The sequence below is a fragment of the Astyanax mexicanus genome, chromosome 1 (genome assembly GCF_023375975.1).
Source record: "Astyanax mexicanus isolate ESR-SI-001 chromosome 1, AstMex3_surface, whole genome shotgun sequence".
In the NCBI taxonomy this organism is placed as follows: Eukaryota; Metazoa; Chordata; class Actinopteri; order Characiformes; family Acestrorhamphidae; genus Astyanax; species Astyanax mexicanus.
This window is the reverse complement of record NC_064408.1, coordinates 123,648,628-123,671,730: the sequence shown is the minus strand read 5'-3', so window position 1 is coordinate 123,671,730 and position 23,103 is coordinate 123,648,628. Positions and strand designations below refer to the sequence as shown.

At 38.2% G+C, this 23,103-nt stretch overlaps 1 protein-coding gene across 4 annotated transcripts in view; it reads left to right on the top strand.

Annotated features, from left to right (window-relative positions):
• LOC111188569 (NLR family CARD domain-containing protein 3-like) overlaps positions 1-23,103 on the top strand; it is a 223,288-nt gene that overhangs the window by 116,072 nt on the left and 84,113 nt on the right. Inside the window, exons 10-12 of one of the 4 annotated variants that reach the window (XM_049468134.1) lie at positions 7,453-7,626; positions 7,987-8,160; positions 14,725-14,771. The exons of 2 other annotated variants lie outside the window; for them this stretch is intronic. In XM_049468134.1, coding sequence (XP_049324091.1) covers positions 7,453-7,626; positions 7,987-8,160; positions 14,725-14,771 — 395 coding nt within the window. The remainder of the gene's footprint in view (positions 1-7,452; positions 7,627-7,986; positions 8,161-14,724; positions 14,772-23,103) is intronic. One more of the 4 variants, XM_049468142.1, reaches the window with a different exon arrangement.

Here is a 23,103-nt window from a genome sequence, read left to right as displayed (position 1 = left end):
CTCGCTCTGTGTGACTCCGGCATTTTAAAGCGCTGGTGTGGTGGAAAATAAAGATTAGTGACTGAACAAACACGAACAATCTGAGTCTGGATCAAGTGAGTAGCAATTATTTAATTGGAGAAAAGACAGAATACATTTCAAAGCATGTGTTCAAGTCTCTCCCCCCGTATAGCCAACATCTCAGGGTATTTGAACCTTTTTAGGTCCCCTCAGGCCATTGCCTTACATGATAAAAAAGCATTGCCTTATATGGTAAAAAGCATTGCCTTATATGGTAAAAAGTCTGTGTATCCTGGTATATTACCTGGCCAGTCTTGACCGTGCATTCCTACAGCCTGGGGCCAGGGTGAAGCTTACACTTTAGTGACACGTAGCTTCCAGAACCTTCCAGTACACTGGTCAGTAACTTGTGCCACGTATGTTTTATGGTTGATGCCTGAGGGATGTGATCGTGTGGTCACCTGTCCTGCACGCCCATGTGAGCCACGTATGCACATTCTAATCTTCTAAGCTTGTCAATATCTTCAGTCAAAATCAAGTACATGATTTAGGAATAATTTACCCTCCTTATTGATTATGAATCACATTAAATAAATACATTTCCATCACAATTCCCCACTTTGATTCTAATCAATCATATTTTATGCATTATTTTCATCAAATAAATATTTCAGGCCCCGTTTCTTTATTTAATCCTACTGGTTCAGTATTCTTAATTTGCAGGAGCTGCACTGTATCCCCGAAAATCTTTCGAAATAAAAGATTTGAGTAGTAGTTTTTTATGTTTCGTAAATATCTCATTCTAAAATATCTAATTAGTTGTTAGCGATGTTGAGCTGAAATTTACATTGCACTTGTGTTAAGCAAAGATAGCGTAATTTGATAAGTTTCTGAGTTGAGGGTGTGCTGCAGGTGAAGAGTAACTTATCTACTTACGGCTGCTGTACACCAAAGTTAGATTTTTTAGAAATCAGCCTTACTTCAAATAAGTATGTAAAATAGTTCATTTTAAACGAGAGATATGTGATAAAAAGAGACTTTTCACTGAAAGGGGTTGACTCAACTTCGTACACTGTCTCACAAGAATATGAGAAATGGATGAGGAGAAGCTGATTAAACGTGCTAAATGTATGAAATAATGAGTTTATTTATTTGTCGGACCATCTTTAGTGTGATCTAATTATCTGTCACGGAGCTCTCACTTTGGTCGCAGTGCTGCGCTGCATTCCGCTCTTTCTTTACAGGTTCTCGTGGAGATGCGGTGGAAGTTAAGCAAAGTGAAATAAAATAAATTCATGTTCAGTCAAAGTTCTTTTCTCTTTTAATTTTTCATTTCAAAAACTCCAGCTATTGAGTGAGAATAAGCATCTGTTAAAATGCTCGACAGCAGAAAGCCTGTCTGCTATATTAAGCTAGTTATTAAGTCTGTGTACTGAACATAAATATAAATCCATGTAACTGTTTTATCTAGCTGTTAAACTGTTATATTAATACCATTTTAACGTTTTTCGTTTCTATGTTTTGAAATTCGTTAGATTATATTTTTGTCAACATTTTGGGTTTATTATCGTTTGTTATTTTTCTAATAATAATAGAAATGACATAATTTATTTTCTTTTGTTATTTTTTTATGGGGCGAGTAACAAAAGTAAAGCAATAGTTACTTTTCCTGGTAGTTACTTTTATAGTGGAGTAACTCCGTTAGTAACTAAGTTACTTTTTTGGAGAAATAACTATAACTAATTACTTTTTCAAAGTAAGGTGCCCAACACTGGTTGACAATGAGCAAGGTTCCCGACACACAACCAGCAGGCTTAGTCTATTTGCGTGAATAACATGAAATGTTTAAAATACAGAAAAAATGTAGAAAAAAAACGAAGACAAGCTGTAACCTAAATATAAATAATAATATCCTAATAATAATATTCTAATAATAGAATAATAAATTATATAATATGCCAGTTAGGCATATTTGTAGCAGTAGGGTATTTTAATTTTCATCCCTGACTCTAATTCATATGTTATATACCTAATTTGATCATTTTCCGTACAATCCCTGCTAAAGTTTTAGGTGAAGGAGACCTAAAGAAGGTCAGTGCATGTTTCTGGAAAAACAAAAAAGTGGGCTTGGCACCGCGATGGTTACCATCCATCGCGATGGTGGGTCATAAATGACCCTAGAGTTGAGTCTTGCAGACTAGATCATTTTTTGCTTTATTTTATATGTCAGTATAAATGAGAATATTTTAATGTGCTGAGTAATTGATTTTAACTGAGAGCTTTAGTTGGGGAAAAAAACACTGTGTAGCTCCATATTCCACCTTTAACAACCTGGAAAGAAGAAATGTGCCATCAGTTGTTTGTGTGTTTATGTGTGTGTGAGTATGAGAGAAAGACACTTAAGCACAGTGCCGATGTGTCATCAGTTTGGAGGAAAATAAAGCGTGAATGAAAGTAGATGGCTTGATAGGTAGCTTGCTGTATTAGCATCTGTGCTAAATCCCCACACTGATAAACAGTGCACTCACAAGACAAACTTGGGACAACATCATAGACATTTCACTTGCCAGTGTAATAGCATGGTTAGCCTATGCTAGCTCGTTGCATGGTCATTCTCAATGTTTGCAGTGAACAAGTGGATTAAAGGCATTTTCATTGTTGTTTTTCCCCCAGTGATTAGCATACTCGATAACATCAGCTTGCACATCATTAACACAGTAATTCATATATTATCGTAGACAATATGTATCACACACCCATAATCTACATATAGAGACAGTAGCTGGATATGTTAGTACTATTTCACTGACCTGTTGATGGTGCTGGTGCCAAAATCCTGAATGGAGAGTGTTTGGGATGTGTTGGGTGAGGTGAGTAGGCCTGTTGTGATAATTAAGTTATCAACTTATTGTACAATAAATTTACATGACCTTGTTTATTTCTTCAACCCTTGATGTTTCCTGTTGTGTTTATTTGTGTGTAGTTTAGTGGAGGGGCTGATTTTACCTACTTGCTCTGTTCTGTCCTCTTTTATCCTGAATTAAACCCAATAAATGCTACCTCTGAGTTCTGAAGTTGCTCTGCTACTGTTTCTAAAATATTATTGATGGTAAACTAAAGCTTATAAAAGCACTGAATAATTTCTCCTAACCGTAACCAAAACAACAAAAAAGATTCTTCACTCAAAGCTTCATTACACAGATCGCATTAGCGGCATCTGGGGCCCAAAATCACAAAGTCCTTTTTATGTCTGGTGGAAAAGAAACATAGTGCTTTTGAAAACGTGACATTTATTGCTTCTTAAATGGCAGGGAGTAGATTTAAATAGTTTGTTGTGCGTGTATTTACCATCTCAGTTGCTGGGGTGAGTAAATACATCCAAGATTGGGCAAAATGTGTTTTAGTACAATAATACTTTAAAACAAATTTTGTCACACTGAAAAACGTTCTGGTTGTTTCCTTTCTTAAGCTCATTTCTCACCTTTAAGAAACATTTAGAAAAGTATTGGTTTAATTCATATTTTAATTAAAGGTCTTTCTTTTATTTTTTTAGTCTGATTTTCTTTATTTTATTAGTAATTGCAGCATATTTTACTGAAACAAAAACTTTTTAGGTCAGATCATTTATTATGGTGCATTACAGTGTGGATCTTCTGTTTATCCTCAGTAAGAAGAAAAAAAACAAATACTGTGAAAAGCTGGACCACATATTTAAGGTAAGTCCTAAACCATATATTTGACGGGGATCTCCCTGATTTCTTTTACATTTTATTTTCATTTCACTTTAAAATTTTGATGCAAATCATACTTTATTCACCTTCCTTTTCTGGAGTATTATAACTGTAATAATGTTAATATTGATATCCTCAGATCAGTCTCATCATTTTTCTCGCTGTACTGTAACAGCTTTAGTGATTCTCTGATATTTGTTCGTAATCAGGAACTGCAGGAGAAGTTTTTCTCTCTAGTGAAGAACGAGCTGAACACATTCAAGAAGCTCCTGAGTCCAGATTACCCTGCATGCTCTGAGAGAGAGTTGGAGGATGATCAGAGGGAGGGGGTGTTGACGATTACACTGCACATCCTGAGGAACATGAAGCAGACAGACATTGCAAACACATTACAGAGCAGTAAGAGTTTTGGGTCATGACCATGGGTACCAACCTAAAGTGCTAATTTATTTTCTCAGTGAAGTCCCAAAGGGAAAAACAATAATTAATTGGATTCTGTAATTGTAGGATAATGAATCACAGCATCAACTGTAGTCCTTAAATTTAACACTTACTGATTTTGTATGGACATATTCAATATATCTAAATCAACTACAGCTGCTACAAATAAACCATACTACAGTCTTTATGTCAAAGTATTATGTCATGGTGTTGTTCTACACTGGGATCTAATGCATGATCACAGCTGATTACATTTTACTTATTGTCTTCCTCTGTTGTCAGAATTAACCCCAGCATGTCAACAAAAGCTCAAATCCAAACTGAGGGATAAATATCAGAGAATTAATGAAGGAATTTCAGGCTATGGGAACTCAGCACTTCTGAATGAGATCTACACAGAGCTCTACATCACAGAAGGAGGGGGTGGAGATGTTAATCAGGAACATGAGGTGAAGCAGATTGAAGCTGCATCCAGGAAAAGGCAAACTCAGGAAAGACCAATCAAATGCAATGACATCTTTAAACCCTTACCAGAACAGAGCCAGCCCATCAGAACTGTACTGACTAAAGGAGTTGCTGGAATTGGAAAAACAGTCTCAGTGCAGAAGTTCATTCTGGACTGGGCTGAAGGAGAAGTAAATCAGGATGTTCTCTTTATATTTCCACTTCCATTTAGAGAGCTGAATCTGATGAAGGAGAAGCTCAGTCTGTTGAATCTTCTTCAGAGCTTCTTCACAGAAACACAGGATTTAAAACCAAGACATTATAAAGGATACAAGATCATGTTCATCTTTGATGGTCTGGATGAGTGTCGATTGCCTCTGGATTTCAAGAACAATGAGAACTTGGTAGATATAGAAGAGCAAACCTCAGTGGATGTTCTGCTGACGAATCTCATCAAGGGGAATCTGCTTCCCTCTGCTCTTCTCTGGATCACCTCTCGACCAGCGGCGGTCAGTCAGATTCCTCCTGAGTGTGTTGATCAGGTAACAGAAGTGCGGGGTTTCAGTGACCCTCAGAAACTGGAGTATTTCAGTAAGAGAATCAGGAATCAGGAACTGGCCAACAAAGTCTTCACACACATCAGGTCTTCAAGAAGCCTCTATATCATGTGCCACATACCAGTCTTCTGCTGGATTACAGCCACTGTTCTAGAGAGAATGCTGAGTGAAGCTGAGAGTGGAAAAATCCCCAAAACCCTGACACAGATGTTCACACACTTCCTGATCTTTCAGATCAAACACAAGAACCAGAAGTACAGTGGGAAAAGTGACCCTGATCCTCAGCAGACTAGAGAAAGTATTCTGGCTCTGGGAAAACTGGCGTTCCAGCAGCTAGAGAAAGGAAACCTGATCTTCTATGAGGAAGATCTAAGAGAGAGTGGCATCGATATTAGAGAAGTATCAGTGTACTCAGGAGTGTGTACCCAGATCTTCAGGGAGCAACATGAGCTGCACCTAGGGAAGGTCTTCAGCTTTGTACATCTGAGCGTTCAGGAGTTCCTCGCTGCTTTATATGCATTTCTCAACAGACAAATTCCAAAAGAACAATCCACTGAACAACAAACCAGTAAAGCTTTCAAGCTTTTCAGCAGGTCAACGATGACTGACTTCCTCAGCAGTGCTGTAGACCAAGCCTTACAGAGTGAGAGTGGACACCTGGACCTGTTCCTTCGTTTCCTTCTGGGTCTCTCACTGGAGTCTAATCAGACTCTATTACGAGACTTACTGACCCCATCAGAGAGGATCTCTCACAGCAACAAGGAAACAGTCAAATACATCAAGAAGAAGATTGAGGAGAGCTCCTCTTCAGAGAAATCTATTAATCTGTTCCACTGTTTGAATGAACTGAATGATCACTCTCTAGTGCAGGAAGTTCAGAAATACCTTGGTGGAGGTGCTGACTGTAGTCTTCATCAGGCCAGCCTCTCTCCTGCTCAGTGGTCAGCTCTGGTGTTTGTGTTGGTGAACTCAGAAGAAGAGCTGGATGAGTTTGACCTCAGTAAATATCATTCATCAGAGGAGTGTCTTCTGAAGCTGCTGCCAGTAGTCAAAATATCCAGAAGAGCTCTGTAAGTATTTTTAATTCAGGTCTTCATTCAGTTTTTTTTATGAACTGCTGATTTTTAGCACTTAACAGCCTTAAGAAAATAGTTTAATAGTTTAGGCAACTTATGTGTTATGTGTTTTTGGTTCAAATGAATGTACATCCTCTACAGATACACACTAAAATAGTGCTGGGATATTTGACTAATAAAATCACATATCAGTATGCTTTAGAGAAATGTTGAACAATACAACATGATGAATATTTATCAGAATTTATTTGTAACATCAAAATCTGCATATTTAGAAACTTAATATCTTACTGTACATCTCAGTACAGTACACACTGTTGCTGTTACTGTGAGGCATTAGTTCAATAGGTTTTCTCTTCTACCGGAAATAATCTCCTGTTTATTCCAATAGATATTGTTTAAGATGAAAATGAAGGAGTGGTTTGAGCTGTGCAATACAAGCATTCATCTGCCAACATTTATTCAGCACATTAAGGATTCTAAGTTAAAAAGAATCAAAACCACCTTAATCTTTTGAGTTGAATAATTAAGGATCTGTCCTCTTTGCCTGATACCAGACTATACAATTAAGTGTAATTGTACAATGTGTACTTTTTCCTACGTTATTATAGCAAAGGCACACTGACGTGCCCAAAATCAAGCTGCATGGTGTGCATTTGATCTTAAAGAAAGTACTGATTGATTTTACACACTGTTCTAGTTTAATGTGTGCAATGTAAACATGCTTGCATTTCACTTTTCTGGAGGCTGATTTACCGATATACACCAATAAACACATTTAATAATTTTATTTTTGTTCTCTTAAAAATCTGAATAAGTGAGTAAAGGTTTATGAAATCACACAAATGAAAAAAAAAACATTTACCTGAAGAATATAAACAATGTGATCTCAACATGTGAACAGTCTTAGAAAGAAAGAAATATTTATTAATATACATCCATTCCTACATCTTAAGTTTTAAGGGGCAGAAAGAAAAATTACAGGGTCAGTAAATTCACATACCCTGAAAAGCCCCCTTGCTCTTCCTCTGCTTTTTAATTTTTTTCTTTGTCCATTTTAACTTATTTCAGTATAAAGAAACACCAGTACTTTAGACAGACAATACATTTTACAGTTTAATTCAGTATTCTATTATTTGTCTATTCATTCAAATATCCTTCTTTGAGTTCATTGTAAAATCTGTTGTTTATTCTTGTTTTTAGACTAGCTTCATGCAATCTTGGAGTAAAGACGTGTGAAACTCTGGGATCAATTATAAACCTGGAAAACTCCTCCCTGAAAGAAGTGGACCTCAGTAACAATGACCTGCAGGATTCAGGAGTGGAGCTACTCTCTTCTGGACTGAAGAGTTCACACTGTAAACTGCAGATTGTCAGGTCAGTGTTTCTGTGATTTTTGTTTTGAGGTTATACAGGTCTAATTGTGAAATCCAGGTGTTTACCATGATTATATTATAACAAATCACACAAGAAAAAGTGTCTCACGAAGGACAGAGTACAACAAACAAACAAATACAAACTCGTATGGGTCTGTAGTCATCTTAAGAGTGTCCAACTTGAATGAACATTTGAGACATATCACACAAAATTGTGATGCACAAGCAAAAACTATTTTAGCTGAAGTTAATATGAAGAAAGCATCTATTGAATCTCAAAGTGCATTGTCTTCCTTACTTGTTGCTCTTTCCTACATTCTTGTTTTCTTTCACTCACTCACATTTTTTGCTCTGTCTGCAGATTATCTGGTTGTATGATCACAAAGAAAGGCTGTTCTTCTCTGGCTTCAGCTCTGATTTTAAACCCATCCCACCTGAAAGAGCTGGATCTGACCTACAACTACCCAGGAAAGTCAGGAGTGAAGCTGCTTTCTGCCAGACTGGAGGATCCACAATGCAAACTGGAGACACTCAGGTAGGTCTTAATTGATCATTATTTCATTAACTTATTGTGAGATAAATGAACATGATGTTTATTTTTACTCCGTCAATATCGACTGTTGTGCTCTAACGGAGGACACTTTGCTGTGTGTGTGATGTGCCTCACGGGCAAGCAGAGTGTTGGGAAAGTTAGGTGTTAATGTTGTGAAACACATGGCATTGTGGGATTTGTATTGTATCTAGTTGTAGTCACCAGGCACACCAGTAGAGGAGCATGTAACCTTCATTCTGTCATTCTGTCTTATTTTTATTCACACAACCACATTTTTATTATGCCATCTGCACTAAATGCCAAGTACTTTGTTTTGGCTCATCTTACTGGTGGTAAACAGGACCAATGTTTAGGTGTTACACCAGAAGAGGTGGAACAGTTTAGCTAGTTCTGGTCATAGAGAATCAGGATAAAGATTACAAGATTAAAACTGATCCCCACTAACTTTGCTGCGGTGCTTGACTCTCAATGTGTACAATCAGCCCAAAAGACAATTATTTGTGACTGCAAAATAATAAATGATAAAAATAATCTGTGACTGCAAAATTATCTGTGATTTTATGAGCCCTAATCTTACACTAATAGCAACAGTCTATTTTCATGCCTTCCACCTGCAGCACTAAATCAGCAATGGTGCTTTTGAATGCATCTACACCAATGGGAACCATTGGATGCTTCCAGGTAGCTGTGCCGTATGCTTTTGGTGCGTTTTGAGCTGCACAATGTATATTTTTCTCTTTGTTGTGATAGCAAAGACACACTGACACACCCTAAATCAAGTTGCATGGTGAGCAGTTGATAATAAAGTAGGGCCCTTAATTTCTGAGGAGATAAAATTAATGTGATTAAGTTGGCATGTCAGCTTTATTTAAAAGCTGTGCTTTTATTGCATTTATTTATTTAGAATATTCAAAGTTTAAAAAAATAAACAAACAATAAGCACATTTTGACCCAAACAGTAATTGAATGTGAAAATCACATCCAACAAGAACAAGAGTGATCCATATCTTTTTTACAGAAATTAAAACCTAGTATCTTACAGAAAGCATTTGTAAGAGCCTGGTTGTTAGACTGACGGCAAAAGGTAGTACAAAAGGAGTTGCAAGAAACAGAGTGCCACTACAGCACTGATTGATTTTGCATTGTGCAATGTAAATATGCCTGCACTTTCACTTCTCTGGAGGCTGATTTATAAACACATTTATTAATTTTATTTTTGTTCTGTTAAAAATCTGAAAAACTCAAAGTATATGAAATCACACAAAAACTGAAAAAATAAGCAATTTGCCTGAAGACTATAAATAATATGATCTTAACATGTCAACATGTCAACATTGTTCTTATATTTACTCTGATTTTATTTCACTGCAGACAGCATGAACTAAAAATATTTAATGTTTAGTCTGCTACGCTTGACTCTTAATTTTATTTATATACATCCATTTCTACATCTTATTCCTGCAGCACATTCCAAAAAGTTGGGATGCAAGCTAGCAATTTAGGGCCAGTATTTGTTCTTTCAACAAGAAAATGCATACCACATGCTGCACATATTACAAAGGCATGGCTGTGAAAGAAAAGGGTATGGGTACTGGACCAGCCTGTCTGCATTTCTGACCTGTATGCAGTAGAGAATGTGTGTACAATTTTGAAATAAAAATGGTATAACAACATCCTATTGCACACATTAAGATGTGTTTCCAGGACGAATGCTATAAAAAAACACCACAAATGAAACACAAATTTTGCGAGCAACATTACTAAGTTTTAGATGCTTTAATGTCTCAATTTGTTTTAGAAGGTCTTGCAAGTCTGCAATGCAGGAATGGATATATATTAATAACTGAAATAAAGTTTACTAGACAAACCATGGAAATCTTGGGTTCTGTCAAAGTTATTGAAATATTTTTTTATTTGCTCTGTTAGACATTAGACTTGGTCCTCCTATAAGACTGAAAATGTAACTTATTTAAAGAGAGATTTCCTACTACGGTAATTGATTGTGCTATTAAAAGTTAATAAGTATTTTAGTTAAATTTTTAATTGGGAGTCTGAAATCTTCTGGAATGAATCCACTTGAACTGGCACACTCATTCCTCACCAGTGCAGGCATTTAGTTGTGCAGTACACATTTGGGATACGTACTTTATTATTATTATTATTATTTATTATAACAGCAATATAGTCCCATTTCTTACCACAGTAGAAACACATGCCTGTGCCCCAGTGAAGCTCTCCCCTCATATGATCAGAAATGGAATAAAAATATTCCATTCGTTAGTGCTGCGCTTGTGCCGATATTGTTATTGGGTGTGTTTGTCTCTGTCGGTCCATCCTTTGCTTTTATATCAGGGCTGTCAACGTTTAAGCGTTAACGCGCCCTGTTAATTTGTAATTTTTTAACGCAAGTTAATTAAGGCACCAAGTTTGACTCCTACTTCTGCTGTAATCTGCTCCGCCCAATGCACTGATTAGTTTTCTGGCTGAATTATTAAATGGCGGCGCTCTTATGGTGTCCAGCAGTAACACTCCGGTTCAGACTTTCAGCTCAGACCCGGTTAGAGAATTTATCATGCATTCTTTATTCCAGAACCCTATGTTGATTTTATCTCCCCTCAAACATACAAGTGTATAGTAGTATTTTAATTGACACCACTAATATACATATAATTGCATTTTACATTTCTTACATTAATTATTTTATTTACATTTAAATATTAACTATAATAATTTATGTCTGAAGCAAAACAAATGCGATTAATCACAGTTAATCACAGAATTTTGTAGTGATTAATCAGATTAAATTTTTTAATTGATTGACACCACTATTTTATATTTATCAGTAGGGGTGTAACGAGATCTCGTGGCACGAGATCTCGCGAGATTAAAACGTGACGATATTCTCGTCAAGCTTAAACCTGTCTCGCGGGAGAAAAAAAAAACAGTTTAGTGTGGACTTTTTAAGTGGGATCTGGCAACACAGTAGCAGTGAGTGTGGTGGTTGAGCAGTGAGCATAAGAGGAAAATTCAGGCATTTGCATAGAGCAGAGGTCACTAATGGGCGGTTCGGACTCAAACCTACTGAGAAGGATTTAATTGTATACACGCTTTGCGGTGCAGTAAATTCACAGACCAATCACGTGCGGTGTAAGATCACCAAACGCTCTCTTCAGTCAATCAGATCTGTGCAGACGCGAAAAAATAAATAAGGAAAGGAAAAAAGGTAAGGAAAAAATAAATAAATAAACACAGCGCTTCTCACGCGGGATCGAACCCGTTAGGCAGTTGTACTAATCCCTTAGCTCTGTACTGTATTTAAAAAAATGTTCTGTCTCTGTTTGCACTTCAAGCATAGACTTAATATGACTGGTTATGGTTATGCATAGTTAAATTACAAGAGATTTAGGAAAAAAAAAACACAAACCATAGTCTTAATATGACTGGTTATGGTTATGCAGAGTTAAATTACAAGAGATTTAGCAGAAAAAAACACAAACCATAGTCTTAATATGACTGGTTATGGTTATGCAGAGTTAAATTACAAGAGATTTAGGAGAAAAAACAAACAAACCATAGGCTTAATATGACTGGTTGTGGTTTGCACTTATTGTTTGCACTATATAAGACCTAGAGAAGTTTTCTTTTTATTTTAATTCTTATTCTTATTTTCAGTCAATGTGTGAGAGAAACCAGTCTGTTAAGTTATATGATTATCAAATAAAACTCTAGTATTCATTTTTCATTTTGAAAATTTATTTTTAAATCTCATCTCGTCTCGTTCTCGTGAACCCAGTATTGTGTCTCGTCTCGTCTCGTTACACCCCTATTTATCAGTAATATCTTTAGGGTTTTTTTGTTGTTGCTTGCATTGGCTATTAACCTAAAACTGCTTCCTTTTTACATTTAATTTAATTAAATAAATGAATATGTATGAAAATGTATTATTACTATTATTATGATTATTATTATTATTATTATTAATCTTACTGATTGGGTAGTTGTTTTCCTTTTATTTTTTAATTATTAATTTGCGGGATTTTTCTACATGTAGGCCCTGGTCCTGCATCACCTGGATTGATTGAACTCCTCACACAGACAGCATCATACCTGTCCTTACTAAATGTTTTACCAACCAGCTGTAGACTGTAACTGTGCACAATCAACTTACAAATATTGCAAATAGCAATAATATAAAGTACCAGTCAAAAGTTTGGACACATTCAATTCTCTCTTTTTTTTCTACATTTGTTGCAGATTAATATTAAAGCTATCAAATCAATGACATATGAATTTACAGAGTTATGCAGTAAACAAAACATAAAAATAGTCAACAAAACCTTTTTTTATAACTTTTTGGCTCCAAGCCTAATTTCCGCCTGAAAATACATACCCAAATTTTAAAGCCTTTTACACTAATATCAAATTATTCAGAGAACTTTAATTTTATCAATTCATATTACAAAATTAACTGAAAAAACTTAAAAATATACAATTGAACATATAATATTGAAAATATGGTAAAAACAAGAAAAAAATACAGGTGCTTTTCAGATTCTCCTTTTTGATTTTAAAATGAAATATTCATACGTGTGTTTATATATGTGTTTTTACAGTTTTTTAAATGTTTACATTCACCGTAAAATTAGAAACTGCTCTCTTTTACTGGTTAAATATTATAGTGATCTGCTCCTGGAATATTCCTTTCTTTCTCCAAAGGAGTGGAAACTTTATTAGAACAAAAACTACTGATTGCATTACTATTCTTTATATCTGCTTAGTGACAGTGTCGGGTTACAGAACTGCTTTGACAAAAATGAGGATTACAGGCGAATGGATTTACTGATTTGGAGCGATTTTGAAGCCGCAGGGAGCGGTAAGCGCTGGTTGAGGCAGGGTGTTTGTAACTTTTGACCTCTGCTGTAAAACTGTTGGAATGATGTCCGCATTGGATTAAATATGGACGTACGTAAAAAGCAAATATGCAAATTATAAGTAATATTTTAATAAATAGGCATATTTTGCCTTAAATGTTTATTTTTTAAAAGGAAATACAGCTAAATAGGCTAGACAACTGAAAGCCAGAGATGCTAAGCTTCAATATATTGTGAGTATGTATTGAGCCTATAATTATTCATTAACACAGCCAGATATTAATTATGATATTTTTCTGGCCCGCGGGTGGGCCAGGGTGCGTTAAGACGATAAAGTAGAAGCTTTTGCTTTGATGCCAGTATTACCTACTCTCAACGCTCTCTTAGTCAGTTCGGAACCTAGAATGGTTCGTTAAGGATGAGCCAAACTCACCCGTAGCTAAGGGTGGGTAATCCAGGTCCAGAAATAAAAAAATCCATCCCAGGGATTAGGTTAAACTAAGTTAGCTCCAGAGCCAGCCAGGCAAGGGGATCGAAATCCTGGGATGGATTTTTTACTTTTTGAACCTAAATTACCCACCTCTACAACATGCTCTCCAAACGAACTTACAACCTGGCCTGAATCCATAAGCTAGAACTAGCAAGCAAACCTCGGCATGTCTTGATGTGTACCAAACCATGGCAAACATTACAAATACACCCTTAGTGCATTACTAGGTTACTACAGTATCTAATTAACATATAACTGTAGGAGACAATTAGTTTACTTAATATGCTTTTTCAAATTAGATGGTGAATATTTGAACGCCATTAGCTCGTGCTTCTGAGCTGCATCGCATCCGAAAACAATTGTTTTTGCATCCAACCATTCCGAAGCCCCTCGCTGCTGCTGGAGACGCATAACTGTGGTCTTCCTGCCAACTTTCTCACTGGCGCACTTCTGGAGTTTGACGTGAGGTGCAGGTCATGCATCAAATACAAACCAATAGAGGGTCTGAATAGTATATGTTTATACTTGTTAGCCAACCACAAGCTTACCGGATGGCGCGATTTATCTGTTTGTTTGTTTTATGTTGCCGGAATGAAATATGAGAAACAAGGCTATTTTATCCATTCGCCGTTTTTTTTTTTTTTATAGTTCAGACAGTTTTTTCCCAGCATTTTATTTTTTACTCAGTAACGGGGAGTTTTCAAATTTAATGAAGTAAATACTTGTGTCAAAATGTACTTGAGTAAAAGTAAAATTACCTATTTTAAAAACTACTTTAAAAATTACAAATTACTCATAAAATCTACTCAATTACAGTAACGTGAGTAAATGTAATTCGTTACTGAGAACACACTGCATGGGTTCTTTAACACAATTCTTTAGTAGAATATAGAGTTCACTTTTATTTACTGTTACTGAGAACACACTGCATGGGTTCTTTAACACAATTCTTTAGTAGAATATAGAGTTCACTTTTATTTACTGTTACTGAGAACACACTGCATGGGTTCTTTAACTTACTTTTGGACACTTCCACACATCAGTCAGTCAGATTAAAGAGAGGGAGCAAGAGAGAGAAAAAGGAATATAAACACTAATAGAGACAAACTTTACATTTTAGTTTATGAAAATCTTACTGTGCTGCTGTGTGTGTGTGTGTGTGCGTGTGTGTGTGTGTGTGTTTAGAGTGGAACATGGAGGGAAGATCAGAATCAAACCTGGATTTAAAAAATGTAAGTTCTCTTTCTCTCTCTCTCACACACACACACACACACACACCTTTCACCCAAGCACGCACTCACTCACGTACATAAACACACACACACTACATACAAACACTACACACACACAGACACTACGTAAGAACACACTACACACAAACACTACATAAAAAATACTACACACAAAGACACACTCTCGTTTTCACACAAGCTACTTAAAAACATTACACACACAGACACACACACACTCACTCACTGTACACACACACAAACCCACACACGCTCACTCACTCACACTACATACAAATACTACACTCTCTCTCTCTGTATCAGTGCAGTGTGTATAATGTGTGTTCTTGTGTTCAGGGTTCTGTGATTTCACACTGGATCCAAACACAGTAAACCCTCGTCTCTCTCTGAGTGAGGAGAACAGGAGGGTGGAGTGTGGAGAGGAGCTGCAGTCGTATCCTGATCATCCAGAGAGATTTGATGGGTATCAGCAGGTTCTGAGTAGAGAGGGAGTTACTGGACGCTGTTACTGGGAGGCTGAGTGGAGCGGGAGAGGAGCTGATGTAGCTCTGAGTTATAAAACAATCAGCAGGAAAGGAGGTTCAGACTGTTGGTTTGGACGGAATATAAACTCCTGGAGACTGAGCTGCTCTGATAAAAGATACTCTGTTCATAACAATAATAATATCACAGATCTCCCCACTCGTCCCTCCGGCTGTAGGAGAGTAGGAGTGTATGTGGACTGTCCCGCCGGCACTCTGTCCTTCTACAGAGTCTCCACTGATACACACTCACACACTCTCACACACTTACACACATTCTACACCACCTTCACTCAGCCCCTCTATGCAGGGATTGGGATTTATGGTTATGGATCATCAGTGCGTCTGTGTGAGATTGAGTAAACCTGTCTGATTCAGAGACTGTAAGAAACACAAGCTGTATAAATACTTTCTAATCTGGTCTAAAGACGGACTTGTTCAAACTGCCTCATTCATCTACAATTGGTGTATTTTAATATGTAATATATTTCAGAGTATTAACATTATTACTGTACATTGTGTGTATGTATTCTTTTGTATATTTGAGTTTAAAATCATTTTTTCTGTTTTCAAGTCTCCAGACAAAACCTAGTTTAAGGAGCCAAAAAATCAGAGGCCAATATTTTTTAGCGAAGTGCCGAACAATAAAATGCAAACTATTAAGCATTTGGACTTTAACTGCACCTGAAACACAATTCTAGATTAATCCTCCTCTGCCTAATCCAAAGTCCTCTCACACACTTACGCATTTTTTCAGTGTAAAATTTGAGCACGTGATTTGAAACATCAACTTAAAAACAATCCAAGTCCTCTCCAAACCATCACTGATTGGAGTTTGATGGAACCTTCACACTAGACCTCAAGCAGCTTGGACTATGTGCCTCTCCACTCTTCCTCCAGACTCTGCTCCCTTGAAGTCAGAGCACTCCATGCTTCCCTCTGCTGACAACTTTTATGGAGATGCAGATTTCATTTTCCAGCAGGACTTGGCACACTGCCCACAGTGCCAAAAGTACCAATTGATCTTACAGAATATTTTATGTTTCTGAGACACTGAATTTCTTTTAAATCATCAACAATAAAATAAATAAATGTATAAAATAGATCACTCTGTGTGTAATACACCTATATCATATGAGTTTTAAATTTTTTCAACTGAATTGATGAAATAAAGTAACTTTTTAATAGATTTTAATTCGTTGAGATTTACTAGCAGCCCTAACACACACACCACTGCAGAGTTCTCTATACACACTGTGATTCGACGCGAGACGCTCTCCTGTCAGATTCCTGTCACATTAGCCTGTTAGCAGCTAACAGAGTTAGCAGTGAATTAGCTCCATTTCTCTTGAACTGTTCAATAAACCGAGAAAAACACTTTTAATTTATGGCTAAATTAATGAGATTAAACAATTTAAAAAGTCTATTTAAATGCTGATATTTAAGTCAAAAGTTAGAAACCGACTAAATTAGCTAGCCTCTTAGCGTTAGGTAGCTAGCTACTGAATGTAACCAAAGTTTCTATGGAGATATGCATTTATGAACTGTTTTCTGTGACTAAAATATTTTTTAAACAGCCAATTCTTCTAACCAATAAATGTTTTTAAGCTAATTTACCTCTGTAAGAGTAAATTATCCTCAAATTTAACCCCAGCTTAAGACTGTCAGGGCCAGACAGGAATGAGACTGGTGCAGATACAATAAAATAACTTTTATTAAAGTTATAGAGACGCTGTCCGAGGAGGTAATCTGCTCTGGCCCCATCCCAATGAGGCGTGGTGATGAAGCTTACAGCAGGCTTTCTTCGCTGAACCGCTGGATGTCCAAGTGGTGTGCAGAAAATCATGTGGGCTTTATAGATAACTGGCTACACTTTGAGGGCAAGCCTGGTCTTTTAGGTAGGGATGGTGTCCACCCCACGCGGGAGGGTGCTGCCTTACTTTCATGCAGCATAGCTCATAGTCTTTTAGCTAGTCCGCAGAGTAGTATTAGAAGCTGCTGACAATCCAGAGCCGGGACCAGGCCGCAGACAGAGAGGCTTAACCGACCGTCTGCGAGCTGCAAAGAGACGTTACCTAGATACCAATGTATTCAGACTGTGTCTGTCCCCCGAGTCAAACAAAAACATCAAAAAACTAAAACAGTAAATCTAAATAACTTAACTTATATTAAACAATCATATCCAGACTGTAGTACTAACATTTCAAGCCTAAAGATTGGTTTACTTAATATTAGATCTCTGAATTCAAAAGCAGTTCTAGTGAATGAAATGATAACTGATCAGAAATTCGATGTTCTGTGTCTGACAGAAACCTGGATTAGGCCAAATGAATATGTAGCATTAAATGAAGCCACCCCTGCAGGCTATAATTATATACACAATCCGAGACTGTCCGGTAGAGGAGGTGGGGTCTGCATATTTTTCCAAAGTACCTTAGTTAGCAATCAGAAACACTATGAAAATTTTACTTCTTTTGAGCTTCTTTACACCAGTATAATTAATCCAGTTACAAAAAAGAATGCATTTTCTTTAATTAACATCTACAGACCACCAGGGCCCTATTTAGAATTTTTAAAAGAATTTAGTGATCTTGTCACAGACTTAGCAGTAAGTAATGATAAAGTGATTATAGTTGGAGACTTCAACATTCATTTCGAAAAATTGGATGATCCATTAAAAAAGGCATTCACATCGATTTTAGACTCAGTTGGTATTATTCAAAATATAACAGGACCTACTCATTACTGTAATCATACTCTGGATTTAGTTTTGACCCTGGGTGTGAGCATAGATAACCCGAATATTCGTTCTCAAACCTCCGCAATTTCAGATCATTACCTTATTTCATTTAAATTACATCTTAGTCATAATATACGTACATCCCCTAGCTACTCTGTAAAACGTTCAATTACGCCTTTTACAGCCCAACAATTTACAGGTAAGCTTCCAGACTTATCAACTCTAATATATTCTCCTGTAGACCCAGTAGAACTAGACAAACTAACCGAAGGTTTAGAAAATACCTTTCGCTCTACCTTAGATGTTGTAGCACCCCTTAAACACAAAATAGAGAGACAGAAAAAGCTCGCACCGTGGTACAATGATCAAACTCGTACCTTAAAGCAGTTAGTACGAAATTTAGAGCGTAAATATCGATCAACTAAACTGGAAGTGTTTCACTCTGCGTGGAAAGACAGTCTTGTTAAATATAGAAAAGAACTTAATAAAGCCCGCTCAGCGTATCTGGCCTCACAGATCGAGATAAATAAAAATAATCCTAGAGTTCTCTTTAGTGTTATTTCCAAATTAACTAAAAACCAGGCAGGTACTGAACCTCAGATTCCAGCCATTTACACCAGCAACGATTTTATGGACTTCTTCAATAGTAAAATTGAAAACATTCGGGATAAAATTAAACAGATAAATATTACATCCTCTCTGTCATCTGGTCTGGCTGATCTAGAACAAAACCCTGTTACTGAAGTTAGGTTGGAAGTCTTTAACCCACTTCCACAGCTAGAACTAGAGAAAATTATCTCCTCTTCAAACAGCACAACCTGCACACTTGATGCTGTTCCCACAAAATTATTAAAACAGGTACTGCCAGATATAATTAAACCTCTGTTAATGATAGTAAACTCATCGCTCGCCCTGGGCCATGTACCCAAAGCCTTTAAAACTGCTGTAATTAAACCTCTGATCAAGAAACCAAATCTTGATCCTAGTGTACTGTCTAACTATAGACCTATTTCAAACTTACCCTTTATTTCTAAGATTTTAGAAAAAGCTGTAGCCCAACAACTTTGCTCTTACCTGCAAAGAAACCAGATCTATGAAAAATTTCAATCTGGATTTAGGCCTTATCATAGCACTGAGACAGCTTTAGTTAGAATAACAAACAATCTACTTATAGCCGCCGACCAAGGCTGTGTTTCCTTACTCGTACTTCTCGATCTGAGCGCAGCCTTTGATACAATAGATCATACTATCCTTTTAGAAAGACTAGAGAACATGGTCGGTGTAACCGGAACTGCCTTAGCATGGTTTAAATCGTACTTAACCGATCGCTATCAGTTTGTGAGGATAAATGATATGTCTTCCAGTTATACCAAGGTAAGATATGGAATTCCACAAGGCTCTATATTAGGACCGTTATTATTTACATTATATATGCTCCCACTGGGCAAAGTTATTAGAAAACACAATGTGAATTTTCATTGTTATGCGGATGACACGCAGCTCTTCATATCAGCCAAACCTGATGACAGAGTGAGATTAAAGAAAATCGAGGATTGTGTAGAAGATGTAAAATCATGGATGTCGCACAACTTCCTCCTATTAAATAGTGATAAAACAGAAGTTCTCCTATTAGGCCCCAAAGCTGCTAGAAATAAATTATCAGACTTAATGCTAAATCTGGCTGACTTCTCAGCCACCCCTGGTTCAGCAGCTAAAAACCTTGGAGTTATCATAGATTCAGATCTAGCATTCGATAAACACATATCTAATGTTACTAGAACAGCTTTTCTACACCTCCGTAATATTGCCAAGCTAAGAAATGCCCTATCACTGCATGACGCAGAAAAATTAGTACATGCCTTCATTACCTCAAGGCTAGATTATTGTAATGCGCTACTGTCTGGATGTTCCGGCAGTAACTTAAATAAACTTCAGCTAGTTCAAAATGCTGCAGCCAGGGTCCTTACTAAAACTAGAAAATTTGACCATATTAGTCCAGTACTATCAGCACTGCACTGGCTTCCAGTCAAATTCCGCATAGACTATAAAATTCTCCTGTTAACGTATAAAGCCCTACACGGACTCGCTCCTGAGTATTTACAAGACCTCATCTCCTGTTATGAACCACCGCGATTACTCAGATCTCAGGGTGCTGGTTTATTAGTAGTTCCTAAAATTCAGAGGAGCTCTGCAGGAGGAAGAGCTTTCTCTTATAAAGCGCCTCAACTCTGGAATAATCTCCCCGAATATGTTCGGGACTCAGACACAGTCTCAATCTTTAAGTCTAGACTGAAAACTTACTTGTTTAGTTTAGCTTTTGGTAATTAATGTTTTTCCCTTTAGATAAGGCTGCAGATTCAGGGGTTCATGGACAGAGGAAATTGTGGTAAACTGAGATGCTGGTGCTGTTGTTCTCCCACTGCACACGGTCACTCAGGTTTGTGGACGGTGGAGTGGGTGGATGCTGGTGTTTCAGGGTGCCTCCATGTCTATGTTACCTTCTGGCTCTCTGCCTTTAGTTAGGCTGTTTTATTCAGTTCTGCCGGAGTCATTTGCCACACTCTGATAATGTTTTAATATTCTCAGTTTTGCATAAATCCAGTAAAAACTAATACCATCTCTCTGCTTTCCTCCGAGTTACTGACTGCCCACCTGTCTGACCCGATACCGATGTTGGACCCTCAGGCTCTCGCGTCTCCTGTCCAGCCAGACGGATGGAAGTTTCTGAAGTCAGCTCTTCTCCACCACCACCACAGATCAGCTGCTCATCGACCATCTTACTCTCCACTACAGATTACATCCAAGCCATTAGTGGCGCTATTACACTCCTGAGTACATAAAACCTATATGGATGTATAAAAGACTTTTTAAATTTTAATTTAAAAGCCGTTTGACCAGTGGTAGGATGGTCCCCCCTTTAATGTGAGTCTTGGTCCTCCCAAGGTTTCTTCCTCCTCCTGCAGCTCTGAGGGAGTTTTTCCTTGCCTCCGCGCTCACTGGGGGTTCTGTATTATGTATATTCTATGTTTAATGTTTTGCCTGATTCTTTGTCCTGTAATCATGTTTCTGTAAAGCTGCTTTGTGCCAACACCTGTTGTAAAAAGCGCTATACAAATAAATTTGATTTGATTTGATTTGATTTGATTTGATTAGAGTAGACAGGGGTAGTCAACAGAAACAGGGTCAGTACCAAAAATGCACAGTGTAGAGAAACCATACCATAACCGGAGGACAGTCCAGAGTTCATACACGGGTAGGCAGTATCACAGGGTAGGCAAAAATCCAGAGTACAATAAACAGTCCAGGTCATACACGGTAATCCAACACAAGGGAGCAGGCAAAAATCAAAGTCGGTAGAAAACAAAAACAAGATCATACACGGAGAATAGCAAGGGCAAGAGAAACGCTTTGTATTGTAGGATTTACCAAACAGATACTCGGCGAGGTGTGAGCGTGAGCATGGTCCTTAAATACACTGAGTAATCAGTACTCGGGACTTCCTGGTGGCGTCATGTGACGTGTCATGTGATCGGGAGTGTGTGTTGTGTCATGGAGTGGTGCGTTCTGGGTATTGTAGTTGTTACTGTGAGAATCGCAGATAGAGCTGGATGTGGGAGACACAGACGTGCTTTCAGCACCAGACATGACAGTACCCTCCCCCTGAGGAACCGGAGCGGAGGCAGAACGGGGCCGACCCCGGCGACGACCACCCGGCGGACAGGGAGTACCGGCGGGAGGTGCAGGAGTCGGAGCGGAGGTGCCAGACAGACGGGGCTCACCAGAGCGAGAAACCCGACGAGTTGGAGCAGAGGAGGTCGGAGGACGCTTGGGACGTCCACGGGGCCTAGGAGCAGGCTTACCAGGAAAACGAGCATGAAACTCCACGAGCAAGGCAGGGTCCAGCACGTCTTTGGCAGCCACCCAACAACGCTCCTCCGGACCATACCCCTCCCAATCGATAAGGTATTGGAGCACACCCCCACGTCTGCGTGAATCCAGCACCTCCCGGACAGCATACGTGGACGACCCCTCCCCCTCCACAGCCGCGGGTGGAACATCAGCCGGTGCAGCGTCAGCGAGCGGACCCGGGACCATAGGCTTGAGGAGAGATACATGAAAAGAATTATTAATACGATACTGAGGGGGTAACTCCACCTTGTAAGTAACTTCATTAATACGTGACAAAATCTTAAGAGGACCAATAAACTTAGGCAGGAGTTTTCTACAACTACCCTCAAACCTAAAGTCCCGGGTAGAAAGCCACACCCGATCTCCTGGTTGGTAGTCTGGGCTGTCACCACGGTGCTTGTCAGCACGCTCCTTGTACACACGCAGTACCTCAGAGACTTTGCGATGCGTGTCTTCCCACACCTGCTCACTGCGCTTCATCCATTCATCCACAGCCGGCACATCAGTGGACACCGCTGTCCAGGGAGCTAGAGGAGGCTGAAAACCCAGAACACACTGAAAGGGGGTGAGGCCAGAGGTAGTATTAACTAGGGAGTTTTGTGCAATTTCAGCCCAAACGAGGTATTGTGACCAATCAGTGGGATGTTTGAAGCAATATGTGCGGAGGAATTTCCCGAGTTCCTGATTAACCCTCTCACATTGACCATTACATGTAGGGTGGAAACCAGAAGTGAGACTGACATGTACACCGAGATGTTCAAAAAATGCCTTCCACACACGAAAGGTAAATTGAGGACCACGGTCAGACAAAATATCTTCGGGGATACCAAAGTGTCTAAATACATGCATATAAATAGCTTGAGCAGTTTGGAAGGCAGTAGGCAGAGCTGGGAATGGAATAAATTTAACCCCTCTAGAGAAACGATCAACAACAGTGAGAACTGTAGTATAACCCTCAGATACAGGCAGATCAGTGACAAAATCAACAGCAATATGCGACCAAGGTCTCTCAGGTACAGGGAGAGGTAGTAGCTTACCGGCTGGAAGGGTTTTAGGCGTTTTACATTGCGCACAAACAGAGCAGGAGGTAACGAATGAGTGAACATCAGCACGCATAGAATTCCACCAGTAACGGGCAGAGAGT